Source organism: Leucoraja erinacea, chromosome 13 (genome assembly GCF_028641065.1).
Source record: "Leucoraja erinacea ecotype New England chromosome 13, Leri_hhj_1, whole genome shotgun sequence".
In the NCBI taxonomy this organism is placed as follows: Eukaryota; Metazoa; Chordata; class Chondrichthyes; order Rajiformes; family Rajidae; genus Leucoraja; species Leucoraja erinaceus.
In genome coordinates this window covers 23,731,697-23,745,540 of record NC_073389.1, presented here as the reverse complement: position 1 = coordinate 23,745,540, position 13,844 = coordinate 23,731,697, and the positions used below count along the sequence as shown (strand labels likewise).

Genomic DNA, 13,844 nt, shown 5'->3' with positions numbered 1-13,844 from the left:
ATGGGAGAAAACCGGAGATCCTGGAGAAAACCCATGCAGATCACGAGGAGAACGTACAAACTCCGCACAGACAGCAACGTCCTTGGTAGCAATGTCCTTGTTACTTGCCTTACTAATCAACAATATAAAAGAGCTTTCCAATGCCAAACTTTGTTTTAAATCAAGCCAGTGAGAAACAACAAAACAGGAGACATGGAAATCTATCTGGAAACATAGGCTGTGGGCGTGTGATAGTTAAAATGTACAATGTGGAAGTGTGAGGGCTGAAAGTCTAACTCAGGAAATGTCTCTGCCCTCAGCTGAATCCTTAACCTAAACAACTGGGGCTACACACTACTGGCTGAAGAGTTCAAGCCACTCCAATACATAAAGGGCTAGACATTTCTGGATGGTTGAATTAAGAATACAGTAAGGCTCCAGAGGAAAGTTTATTTAATGTCAGGGGAAGCTAGATAAGCAAAAAAAGGACAAGAGAACAGAATGTTCTGCTGATAATTGGAAGAGGAAGGATGGGAGGAGGCTCAAGTTGAGCACTAATGCCAGCATTAACTGATTGGACCAAATGGCCCATATCTTGTTCTTCAGCTTACTGTTCACCTGAAATGTATTCATAGGAGACTTAATATTTCATGCAGAGATAAAAACTTCCAATGCAGGTTTTAGTGTCTAATCACCAGTATTCCATGTTGTATTTTCTGACCTGCTGAGTTTCTCTAGCGTTCTGTGTCCTTTTTTTGAAAACCAGCATCTGCAGTTCCTTGTGTCTGCATTTTTGTTTAGTAGGGGTGTCAGAGGTTATGATGAGATGGCAGGAGAACGGGGTTGAGAAAGAAAGATAGACCAGCCATGTTTGAATAGTTGAGTAGAGTCAATGGGCCAAATGGCCTTATTCTGCTCCTATGACTTTATGGGCTGCATTTAAACTGGAACTCAGACATTATAGTGTTGGAGTCGAAGTTATAATATTAGCTTAATATCACAGCAGTGGGCAAATGATACCAGGGAATTTATAATAGTCAGTGTTAATGGGTATCATCTTCATGAAGAAAATGTTTTGTGATAAATTTTACATTTAGGAACCTATGCTATGATGATGTAGGCAACTTGATGCATCAAAGGCATTTGTTGGCATCAAGATGAAATTAATGTTTTCATGGTGTTTCCCTCTTACCCTGTACAAAACCTTATCAAAGCAATTTCACAATGATAGTGCCCAAATAATAGAGGACAGCACAGTAGCACAGCCAGTAGAGCTGCTGCCTCACAGCACTAGAGACCCAGGTTTGATCCTGACCTCAGGTGTTATCTACATGGACTTTGCATGTCCTTCTGATTGCATGGGCTTCCTCCAAATGCTCTGGTTTCCTCCCACCTCCCAAAGATGTGCAGATTTGTAGGCTAATTGGCCTCTGAAAACAAAACCCCACTAGGGGACTAGATGAGAAGTGTGATATTTATACTGTTATTTGTTTTTAAATCTCTGAATGGGCTCGCCCCGCCTTACCTCTCTGAGCTGCTCCACCGATACGCTCCTGCCCGGTCCCTCAGGTCAGCTGGTCAGCTGCTCCTGGAGGTACCGAGGTCTAGTCTGAGGCTCAGAGGGGATAGAGCCTTCTCTGTTGCTGCTCCGGCACTCTGGAACACCCAGCCATTGCACATCAGACAGGCCCCCCTCACTGTCCATCTTCAAATCCAGTGTTAAAACACATTTGTACTCCCTGGCTTTTGACCATGCCTGAGGCTTTGCTTCTGTTTGTGGTGTTTTTGATGTTTAATTATTTTACATGTCTTTTCCTACTATTTCTTTTGTTTGTTATTTTTTGGTATGTATTAACTTTTTTGTCAATGATTAGTGATGTACAGCACTTTGTTGCAGCTATGTTTGTTTTTAAAGTGCTCTATAAATAAAATTATTATTATTATTATTATATCATAAATCTAGCGTGAACCAGGGCTGCCAACATTGGGTGAGAGTTGGGAGTGAGAAATTGCGAAAGGCCAAGCCCGAGGGTGCGTAGTGACTGAGGGGGGGTGGGGGGGGGGGAGGAAAGGTTGTGGGTTTCCCCCCTCCCATTGGTACGGAGCTTTTGGATTTCTCAGCTTGAAATTGTGCAATCTGGTGCATACTGTAGCGTGTCTTTTAACTTACACTTGAATGCAATATTTATGCTTTAAATTGGATTAGTTATGAATAAGGTTAGGCTAAATTACATTCCTAATTACATTCCACAATAGTGCCAGGCTCTGATCAACAGGTGTATCACATGAATGATCTTAGTGTGTTCATATATGGAAATCAAATTATAATCAAGCATTTGGCCCACGTGGACCAACCTGGGTCTCACTGCACATCTGGTACTATTCCAGACCTTCACTCTGGATGCACACTTGGCCTTGCTCTTAGCCCCTTTGCACTGACATTATATCTGGCCCACACATAAAGGCCCATATCTTAACCTATTACGTTCAAGTCCACAGGTGCTTATCTAATGCAGTAATCTTTTATGGGGCACTTCACGGACCAAATTTTGTCTTACAAAATTTGCAAATCCATTGGCTTCCTTGTTATCTAACATGCTAGTTACTTTGTCAAAGAAGTCATCAATTGGTTGAACACAATTTCTCATCCTTAGAATTATACTCACTCAGCTGTATGTATTCTGTTACCATTTCCTTCATTTTCCTAACAAACTGGCCTGAAGTCATTTTTACCCCCAATATTTTCCGTATTTTGCTGTCTTCCTCTCAGCTGGGACTTTCCGAAATGCAAAGTCCAATAACTATATATTTAAGCAATACTATTCTATTTTATGTGATCTTGAGAGTACATAATATTTTCTGTGGTATTCATAACACAACAATGATAAACAATATCTTTGTTTTGATTGCACCTACCAACATGCATACATTATTATATTACAGTTAATATGTACCGAGGGCAAATTTTTGTTCCAATGCTCCCCATTCCAAATTACTTTTACATTGAAGTGATTGAAATCCAAGTGAAGTTTAAATGGTCTCAGAAAAATAAAACCTCCGGAATGAATGATATTAATTACGTGGTTGGTTGGAGTCAGTATCAGGACAATTACTATATTAAACTTTGAATCTTCAGATGTCCTCGTTCAAGCTAAAACTAAAGATAAATAATAACCTCCTCACACATTCCCCTGCAAGTATCTCTGTCACTCCTTTAAAATATGCCCCTTCTTTGAACAAGTTCTTAAACATCGCATCTAAATCAGTTTCCATCTGATTACACTCCTTGAGGATGTTCATCTACGTGTTCAATTAATAAACTATGATATTGGGGACATTTCTATTCAACCTGTCAAAGGAATGTGGGGGGGGGGGGGGGGGGGGTTAGAAATAGTCAGTGAGTTAAACAAACATAATAGTTGAATGGCAAATAACAATAGTGCTACCTTCCCAATATTTAACTGAAGGAAATAATGGGTTATCGGGGCTGTATGTTGTGACAGACAGCCTGACACCTTGCATGTCATTTTAATATTACACTTATCCCATCCCCCTGGATATTCCGGATTAATAAATTAAGGTTTTGTCAACTAATTACAAATCAGGCTAATTACAAATCAATAACATTAGCCAACTCCGAAACACGAAGCGCTGAGCATTGGAATGCAGACATCACGGACAACTGGTCTCAGTTCCCCGCTCACATCTGGCAGTGCTCTCTGTCTGAACCAGGGACCACGGAGCGTTTTTGAAAGTGGGGAGGCTGAGCGATCACTGATCACTGGCCTTGGGGGTACCTGGCAAGGTAGTGCAGTAATCGAGTGGGGGGGGGAGGGATTTTTTGAAACGATGTATTAAAATCATGTTTTAGTGCATTGTAGAAGTATGATTTCAATGTGTTTTATTTGAAGTATTTTTAAGAGGTAACTTTTTAAGGGGTAACTTTTTCCACACAAAGGGTGGTGGGTGTAAAGAACAAGCTGCCAGACGAGGTAGTTGAGGCAGATACCATAACAGCATTTAAAAGAAACTTGGACACGTACAAGGATAGGAAAGGTTCAGAGGGAATATTAAAATGTTGGGACTATCCCAACATTTAGGAAACAGTTAGACTGATACATGGATAGGACAGGTTTGGAGGGATATGGACCAAAAGCAGGTAGTGTCGCTGGGAGATGTTGTCGGATGTGGGCAAGTTCAGCAAAAGGGCCAGTTTTCACACTGTATCACTCTGTGACTACATTATACCTCCACCATGCATGAATGCTTCAAAATCAGGTGGTCGAGTTTTATCGCCATATACTCAAGCATAGAAACATAGAAAATAGGTGCAGGAATAGGTCATTCAGCCCTTTGAGCCAGCACTGCCATTCAATATGATCATGGCTCTTCATCTAAAATCAGTATCTCTTTCCTGTGTTTTCCCCATATCCCTTGATTTCACTAGCCCCAAGAGCTAAATGTAACTTTCTCTTGAAAACATCCAGTGAATTGGCCTCCACTACCTTCAGTGGCAGAGAATTCCACCGATTCATAACTCTCTGGGTGAAGAAAGTTTGTCCTCATCTCAGTCCCAAATGGCCTACCCCATATTCTTAAACTGTGTGACCCCTGGTTCTGAACTCCCCCAACATCGGGAACATTTGTCCTGCAGTTACAGTAAGTGAAAATCTTGCAGGCAAGCAGGATGTTTTCTCCAACCACCCCCATTTGAAGTCCGCTATCTTCCACAGCTTCTACCCAGTGCTTGGTGCTTACTTCCAGCAGCCACTGGTTGTCCTCCAGGATGCACTGAGCCACAGCCTGGTCCATGCCGGTCACCAGGGTGAATTCGGTACAGCGACTCTCACAGCAGCGGCGCAGTGCTTCCGACGCCCGGGATTCTTGCACTGAAGCTGCTCCATGGCCGGAGCTGCAGCGAGCGACTCGCCAGCCCCGCAAACACTCGCCAGCACCGGCTCCCCGTCCACATCTGTCCCCGCCGCTGCTTCTGCTTCCATCCCCCCCTCAGCCCCGGCTCTACAACGCTCGTGGCCCATGCAGTTGATATTAGTTTTTAAATTCTCGTTGATCACAGAATTTCTCACGAGAGAGTGTGAGAAATTCTGTGATCAGCATGAGAGCGTGAGAATTTGGCGAAATGCATGAGTCTCACGCTCAATGCGTGAGAGTTGGAAGCTCTGCGTGAACTGATGATCGATGGTTGGCGTGGACTCGGTGGGCCTATGGATTCCATGCTGTAAAGTCAAAACAAAACTAAAAAATAAGGTCTGTGATACGCTTTGGTAGCTCTTGTTAATTCCCAAAACAGGTAACCAGGGATGTGAGCAGCAATGCTTCATTCATTGTGACAATAATTAATTGTAGCCGTGATTAAAACCAAATCTCAAAAGGACCCGACCATTAAATAGGATTGCTGAAATTTAGACTTAATCTTTTAGTTAATACTTGCATATAAATTAAATACGTACGCAATTTTAGAGCATGCCGTGCACTTCCAGCCTCCGTCTTTGAGCACAACACGACATTCTGCGCACACACGGTCTTTGCAGATCTGGCATTGGTCCCCTCGGAAAAAGACGAGGCCAAGTGTGTTCTGGCATCGCTTACAGGCCCGCTCATTAACCTGCTGTTTTCTTCGATTCACCCCCGATCCACGGATTTTGATCAGCTCGTTCTTTAATTTCCTGTAATAAAATGGGGTATGTTGTCAGTAACTGACAAAGGGGCAAAAACACAACCAGCAATTTATAAAAGCAGAGTTATAACATTTAACTGGAAGCTGACTTAGAAAATCAAAAACAACATAATCCCATAGCACAAAAGCTCTAAAACTGACTGGAAATATACATATTGATTTTGGATTTATATTAACAACTTTGTTGTCATGGACAATCCACTGACCCATGTAGATGTAAACCAATAATATCATGCACAATATTCAACAAAGAGCAAGTAAAAAGAGAGAGAGAAAGAAAGAAAATAGCTGGCATATCCATACAGTATATCCATATTTGTTTATTGAACTGGATTACCCCCTTTAAGGTTCTATTTCCATTTTTACAGACTACTAATTTAATACAGATATGCCAAATTTGTCCGGCTGTGCCAAAATTATTTTACGTGACGAGACATTTTGGTATTGGTTTTGGTGCGGGTTCATTATTGTTAAGTGAACCAAGATACAGTGAGAAGCTTTTGTTTATGTACTATCCAATTCAATCAGATTGTACTATACATGGGTATAATCAAGCCGTACACCAGTACAACATGCAGTACCACATACAGTGCAAAGAAAACAAAACTAGACTGCAGACTATGGTTTTTACAGCATTGTAGCTTTAAAGTTCCAGAGGAAAAAAATCCAATGCCGCAATGAGGTAGGTTTACGAAAAGACCAGAAAAGGACACAAAGTGCGGGAGTAACTGCAAGTCAGGCAGCGTCTCTAGAGAACATGAATAGGTAACGTTTTGGGTCGCGACCCGCTCTCAGACATTTTTATTCTATACTCTTCTAAAAATATAGAATTAAAGTTTGCAAGCTTCCATATCAAAAACACTGAATTAGCATTTTACAATTTGTTTTAATACTTTGACATGCAAACCAGAGTGTCATGGCTATTTCATATCTACTGCCTCACTTTTCCTGTATTTTTTTTTTAGCTTGCACTCAATCTACTCAGTTTCTCCCTGTGGCCTATTTACAGCCTCGCTTGTACACTAATGCACAGGATAACACCAATGACAAATGTTCATTTAACAAGCTTTCCAACGATATTATCCGTTATAGTCTTGATAATGTGAATTTAATGGGTCGGCATTCCCTTTGTTGTTCTTTTATTTTTTGCTGTATCTCGTCCTGATTTCTATAATCCCAGTTTGCCTTGCATTTGTGCATCTTTCCTTTAAGTTCATATTATTGGTAGCCTCATTTGATGACCATGATTGTTCATCATGGAGCCTTTGCCTTTTTGACTACGTACTGTCACTACATACACAGTGGCGTAGCTGCAGAGTTGCTGCCTTGCAGCACCAGAGACCCTGGTTCGATCCAGACCACGGGTGCTCTCCGTATGGAGTCTGTATGTTCTCCCCGAGATCACGTGGATTTTCTCCGGATACTCTGGTTTTCTCCCACATCCCAAAGATGTAGAGTTGGAGGTTAATTGGTTTCAGTAAAATTGTAAATTGCCCCTAGTGTGTAGGACAGTGTTAGTGCACGGGGGGGGGGGGGGGGATCGCTGGTCGGAGTACACTCAGTGGGCTGAAGGGCCTCTCTCTATATAACAAAGTCTTTGTCTTGTTTGTGCCCATAATGCATGTGTGTGTGTGTGTGTGAATGAATCTGGTTAATTCCTATCTTCTTTCAAACGCTAGGCCACAGGCTTCCCATTTCACACATCCTACTCACATTTTTCCTGTGGTGGCGATAAATATTTCCGAAGTTATTCATCATTTAAATTTTAAAAACAGCCTGATTTCTTCAAACTCACCCATTTTGGGGAAAAAAAAATCCGAGTGACGCCACAATGCACTCGCAAGGCAGGACGTGCCACTCCAGGTGGGAGGGGCACTCCAGCACTCCAACCTCCCCTCGTTTTCTCTCCCCCCACCACCCCTCCACCACGCCCTCTCCCTTCCCACTACGCCCTTTCCCCCCTACACCCCCCCCCATCCCACCACGCCCTCCCTCTCCTCTCCCCCCCCCCCACTACGCCCTCCCTCTCCCCCCCTCCCACTATGCCCTCCCTCTCCCCCCCACGTTATAGTAGAACTGAGCACGCCTGAGCTATGCATATTTAAAGAGACATTGTGTGGTGTCCTGTATATTTGTTTGGGATGGTGATCTTTTAACCAGTAGCAAAAAGCTAAAGGTATTTATAAGTGGTCTAAGTATTCTTCCTGAATCTTTCGTCTGAGGGGACTCGCATAACTGAGGTCAGGCAACATCCCTGGAGAATATGCATAAGTGATGTTTCAGGTTGAGCCACTTCTTCAGACTGATTGCAGGGTTTGGTGGAGGTGAGGGGGGGAAGACGAAGGCCGGGTTACTCCAGCACTGTGTCTTTTTTGTATCTATGTTCTCCAAAGATGCTGCTTGACCCATTGAGTTACTCCAGCACATGATATCTTTTGTTTTTGTAAACCAGCATTTGCAGTTCCTTGTGTCTCCATTATTTGTGAGATTGTATCAGTTGTCTTAAAATATGTAAATTCTACAATGGCCAGATTTCATTTAGCAATGTGGAAGAATAAAAGCATTTTAAATGTGAGAACACTGGTTACCTAATATTGTAATAATTCTTAATATTTCATAATGAAAATGTGGGAAATGTTGCCCTGCAATTATCTCAGCATTGATTGATTTTATAAAAGCTCTTGCTAAACAACGACAAGATTTTATTGATGCTTTAACACAGTGTCAATACTTTGGAACCAGAAGACGATTATCAGGTTGGAACAGGATCCAGACTTGATGGAGTTTGATGTTAAATCCATTGCACAGCAATATGATTCATTGCACTATTTCACCTCAATTCACACTACCACCTATTACACCACATGGCATGTAACATGGTTTTCAAGGAAACCTGCATCTACAATAAGTGTCATTTGTAAATTACATTTTTCCCAGGCACTTTATCATTTTGACAGAGGAGACCATCATCTCGCGCTTTCGATAAGGCACTGTTTTTAAAATTTGGAGAATCAATGGAAAAAAAAGGGTGGCACAGTGGTAGAGCTGCTGTGGTAGAGCTGCTGTCTTACAGCATCAGAGACCCAGGTTCGATCCTGACAACGGGTGGTATCCGTGCAGAGTTTGTACGTTCTCCGGGTGCTAGTCCAAAGACGTATGGGTTTGTAGATTAATTGGCTTGTGTAAATTGCCCCTGGTGTGTAGGATGCAAAAGAACAGGTGAGTGAAAGTCAGAGTGGACCAGAGGACCTGTTTCCACACTGTATCTCTGTAAGCAAAACAAGTTATTTAGTGTCTCAAATGGTCATCGCATATTTTGCAGGCTTGTGTTTGTAATGTGCAGCAATTATTTTTAGAACTAAGAAAATAAATCTTGTGTGTGTTTTATATTTCATAAAGTAAAAATAACCAAAATTCATTCCTCCTTTATCAAGCCAATAATAGTTTCCATTTCCATTCTGCATTGCCGACGACACTTGATCAATGTTTTCCCCTTAATTCATCTGGGGACAAGCTGTTAAATTAAAGAATGAACAACTGTAACAACAATCGTAATTTAACCCACAAAGGAGGTGAATTACTTTGTTACATTCAAGTCCTATTGTAGCGCAACATTTGCTTCTCTCCTTCCCGATTTTCAATACTGCATCACAACAACAGGCATTCACATGGGTTGGGTTCCAGTTATCCAAATTTACAGGCTCTTCCAAAGTCTGTCGTTTTTGGCATCATGCATGACTTTTCATTTTCAATTGATATAAAGGGGAAAGACGAACAGATGTTTCCACTTCTTTTCCCTATTTTATCAATCCCACTGGAATATACACTCTTTCCATGCACTCCTTCCAAGGTAATAGTTATGCAGTTCGAGTGTCATCGAGTCATACAGCATAGAAACATGCCCCATCTACACTAAACCTGCCTTGGTGATGTGAAATAATGAGTATGGTAAAGAAATTAATAATCAGCAGCTCATGTATAAAGTAACATCTAATAAATAGCATCAACTACCCATGAATTGTAATCCAGAGATCTCCACATGCAGACTTCCTATTTGGGATAACCATATTGGTAAGATAATTGACTGATTGAAATCTTAAATATGGGCAAGAGGGTATTGACTCTCTCTGAACCAGTGGGACGGAGTCCTTCAGAGAGGGGTCATTTAAAAGGAAAGGAAAATTTAGACGGGGCTATTGAGGTTTGGGGTGGAGTGGGTTGAAATGTAATTTGTGCAAGTGAGAAATGAAATAAGAAATGAGAGCAAAGGATTACACTAATGTAAGGGAGGTGGAGATGATATTGTGGAAAAAAAAGTATATACCAAATAAAATTTCCGTCAATTAAAAAAAATAAAATTAAGAGTCTGTACATAGCCTGTACATAGCATTGCAGTGGATTAGAACGTTGAGCAGCCTTGAACAGAGGATCACATTGCTGAAAGCATGATTAAAGTCAGATCAGCAGGGGATCAAGTCAAGTCAAGTGTGAATGTGTCAATGTGTGAATTCAACAGGCATTGTACCCAGTTGAAGTCGATGTCAAGTCAAGTCATGCACATAAAGTGCAGTGAAATGAATTTGCCGGCAGCGGTACAATAAAAAAAGAACACACAATACACAAAAAAATTTTAACACAAACATCCACCACAGCATTCATCACTGTGGTGGAAGGCACAAAATTTGGTCAGTCCTCCTCCATTTCCCCCCCATGTGGTCGGGACCTCAACCCTCCGATGTCGCCGCTGCGGGCGTCCAGATGTGCAGACAAGGTAAGTCCAGGTAAGTCATGAATCAGTGCCTCCCCACCGGAGACCGCGGCTTCGAGATGGTGTAGGCCGCAGGCCAGCGGTCGAAGATCTAAAGTCCCCGCCGCGCTGCAGCCAGAAGCACCGCAGACCGCAGGACCAGCGGTCGGAGCTCCTCTTCAGGGATCCCCGGCGAGGGACCCTGCTCTGGATGGTAAGTCTCCGGTGCGCCCGCGGTAGAAGTAGGCCGTGGGCCGGCGGTCGGAGCTCTTCTCCTCCGGGGGCCCCAACGAGGGATCCCAGGCTCTGGGTGCCACACCAGCCGGAAGCACCGCAGTCCGCGGCTTCTGGATGATATAGGCCGTGGCCTGGCGGTCCGAGCTCCTCTCCAGATGAAGTTAGTGAGATGATCTTGCCGAGGCACATTCCCTGCATTGTTCCCCTGAGCCTGGACCCTGCTCAGGCATGATGCCTAGAAGTGATAGTACTTATGAAGTGAACATCTACTTTGACCCAAATACATGTATTGAAACAGATTATTGGAAGCTGAATATTTGCAACTTGGGTTCAAATTAAGCTTGGGCAGGCTAGCACTTTATTCTTTGGAGCACACAAGGATAAGACGTGGTCTCACAGAGCTGTGCAAGATCATGAGGGAAAGAGGTAAGGTGAATGCTGCCTTTTATCGAGAGTCAGCGAATCATGAACTGGATAGTACAGAGTGTATAAGATCATGAGGGGGATTGAAAAGGTGAATGCACAGAGTCTTTTACCCAGGGTAGAGGAAATCAAGAACCAGAGAACATAGGTGTAAGGTGACATGGGCAAGATTTAATAGGAACGCAAAGGGCAACTTTTTCACACATATGTGTGGGTATATGGAACGAGCTACGAGAGGGGGTAGTTGAGGCAGGCACTATAACAACATTTAAAAGACATTTGGACAGGTACATGGATGGGATATGGGCCAAATTTGGGCAGGTGGGAACAGTGGCAGATGGGGCATCATAGGCAAGTTGGGCTGAAAGGCCTGTTTTCATGCCATGACTCCACCACTTCTTAAACTGAGGAACAATTATAAATCACAAACGTGCTATTTTAATGTAAGAGACCTTTACCTCTGGACTGCTTGTGCATTTAAACCTGTTACAAGCAAGATGCTGACCAAAGGCCCAGCATTTTAACAGTGACATTTAAGCAGCACAGCAGCACCATTGATGTAAATGCTTAAAACACAAAATCCCTTGCAGGCTATTGTAAGCTGAACGACATATATTAGATAGCCTAGACACCACACAGCAATCACTGAGACATGCCATTATAGGGGAGGAAGATATTTTGGGAGAGTTACAAAACATGGAGCACTTTGAAAATTATCTGAAATATGTACATTCCTTTGGATGTCTTCATAGCTGGGTGTGGTAAACAAAACTGAATACAACTACAAAACATTTATTGAAGAGAGTTGAAAGTACCTTTCTTTGACCACAAAACCATTTGTGTTGGTCAGACTTCCGATTCAATGTCAAATTATACACATTATAACATAGTTCAAGTGAATATCAAGGCAACAAACTTTTAGCGAACTATTTGACATTTACTAATTTTTATGGCTTTTTGATATACTGCGAGTCTTCATTAGAATATATCAACTTCAAATCTCGTTCAGAAAATCTTAGGCCTTCATGAACCTTCTAAACCTCAGTTTAATTTATTGTCACGTGTACCGAGGTACAGTGAAAAGCTTTTGTTCCATGCTAACCAGTCAGCAAAAAGACAATACATGTTTACAATCGATCTATTTACAGTATATAGATACACTGTAGATCAGAGATATGATAAGGGAATAATGTTTAGTGCAAGGTAGAGCCAGCAAAGTCTGATCAAGGATAGTCCAAGGGTCATCAAAGAGGTAGATAGTAGTTCAGCACTGCTCTCTGGTTGCGAGAGGATGATCAGCTGCCTGATAACAGCTGGAAAGAAACTGTCCCTGAATCTGGTGGTGTCCGTTTTCACACTTCTATACCTTTTGCCTGATGGGAGAGAGGAGAAGAGGGAATGGCCAGGATGCGACTCATCCTTGATTATGCTTCTGGCCTTGCCGAGGCACGTGAGGTACAAATGGAGTCAATGAGAGGGAGGTTGGTTTGTGTGATGGTCTGGGCTGTAGGCCAACCTCTTAAACATGTTATAATGAAGGATATAAACAACAAACTTTACAATGTCTATAAGAAAATAATTAATTTTACAAATGGGCACAATGCATCAGACCAAAATGAGTCAGGATTACTACATGCTTGTAGCAAGTGTTTCAGCATGTGCCCATTGTACTGTTTATTATTGGCTTAACTATCAGATACTCAAATGGAATGCCAAATTAGTGCAGCGCCTTAATTATGTCGCATCATTTGGTTTGGGAGTTATTGGTCACCTTATTGGGATTTTCTTTGCAGTTTGGCCCTTCAAATGGAGTTCGATCTCAGAATGCCTAATGCCCACCTCAGAATGGAGATCAGGAGGAATATCTGTGACCAGAAGGTGGTGTATTTATGGAATTCATTGCCACAGACGGCTGAGTCACTGGGTTATTTTAAAGTGGAGATTGAAAGGTTCTTAATTAGTAAAAGCATCATAGGTTACAAGGGGAAGTCAGGAGAATGGGGTTGAGATGGAAAAATAGATCAGCCATGATTGTCTGACCAACATGCCCCATCTACACTAATCCCAACTGCCTATGTTTGGCCCATATCTAAACAAATCCTGTCCATGTACCAGTCAAAATGTTTCTTAAATGCTGTGATAGTACCTGCCTCAATGACCTCCTCCGGCAAATCCCTCCACCCTTTGTGTAAATAAAGTTACCCCTCAGGTCAGTGTATTTACCCGATCTATTCCTCTCATGATTTTATACACCTCTGTAACATCACCGCTCATCCTCCTACACTCCAAGGAATAACGTTCCAGCCTGCTCAACCTCTCCCTATAGCTCAGGCCATTGAGTCCTGGCAACATCCTTGTAAATCTTCTCTACACCCTTTCTTATCCTGTTGGATTATTACTGTGCAGCAGCAGAATTCAGAACAAGGCAAAAAGAATGTTGCATTTCTGAATCAAATTATAGAAATGTAAATAGGCAGGCTATTGCCAAATTACCTTTGTGTAGATTGAATTGAAATAAAAAGATTATGTTTCATTCAAAAACGGATTGACGTTAACTGGAGATGCAACATTCTTCTTTCAGATCCAGACACGGTTACTGTCATTAACGCCAGGGCGCAATGAAATTCCTTGCTCACATGAAGCTCAAATCGTAAACAGTAATGATAGATACAATAAATACAACAAATACAGGTAGTGCAAAAACAGCAGAATGATGCAGGAAATGCAGTGCAAGGTCTGAAATGCTCAAAATAATATTTA

The 13,844-nt window shown here is 42.1% G+C and overlaps 1 protein-coding gene across 5 annotated transcripts in view; it reads right to left on the bottom strand.

Annotated features, from left to right (window-relative positions):
- Window positions 1-13,844, bottom strand: part of sytl5 (synaptotagmin-like 5) — a 150,822-nt gene that overhangs the window by 58,868 nt on the left and 78,110 nt on the right. For all 5 annotated transcript variants that reach the window (XM_055644588.1, XM_055644587.1, XM_055644590.1 and 2 more), the window contains exon 3: window positions 5,451-5,666. In XM_055644588.1, coding sequence (XP_055500563.1) covers window positions 5,451-5,666 — 216 coding nt within the window. The remainder of the gene's footprint in view (window positions 1-5,450; window positions 5,667-13,844) is intronic.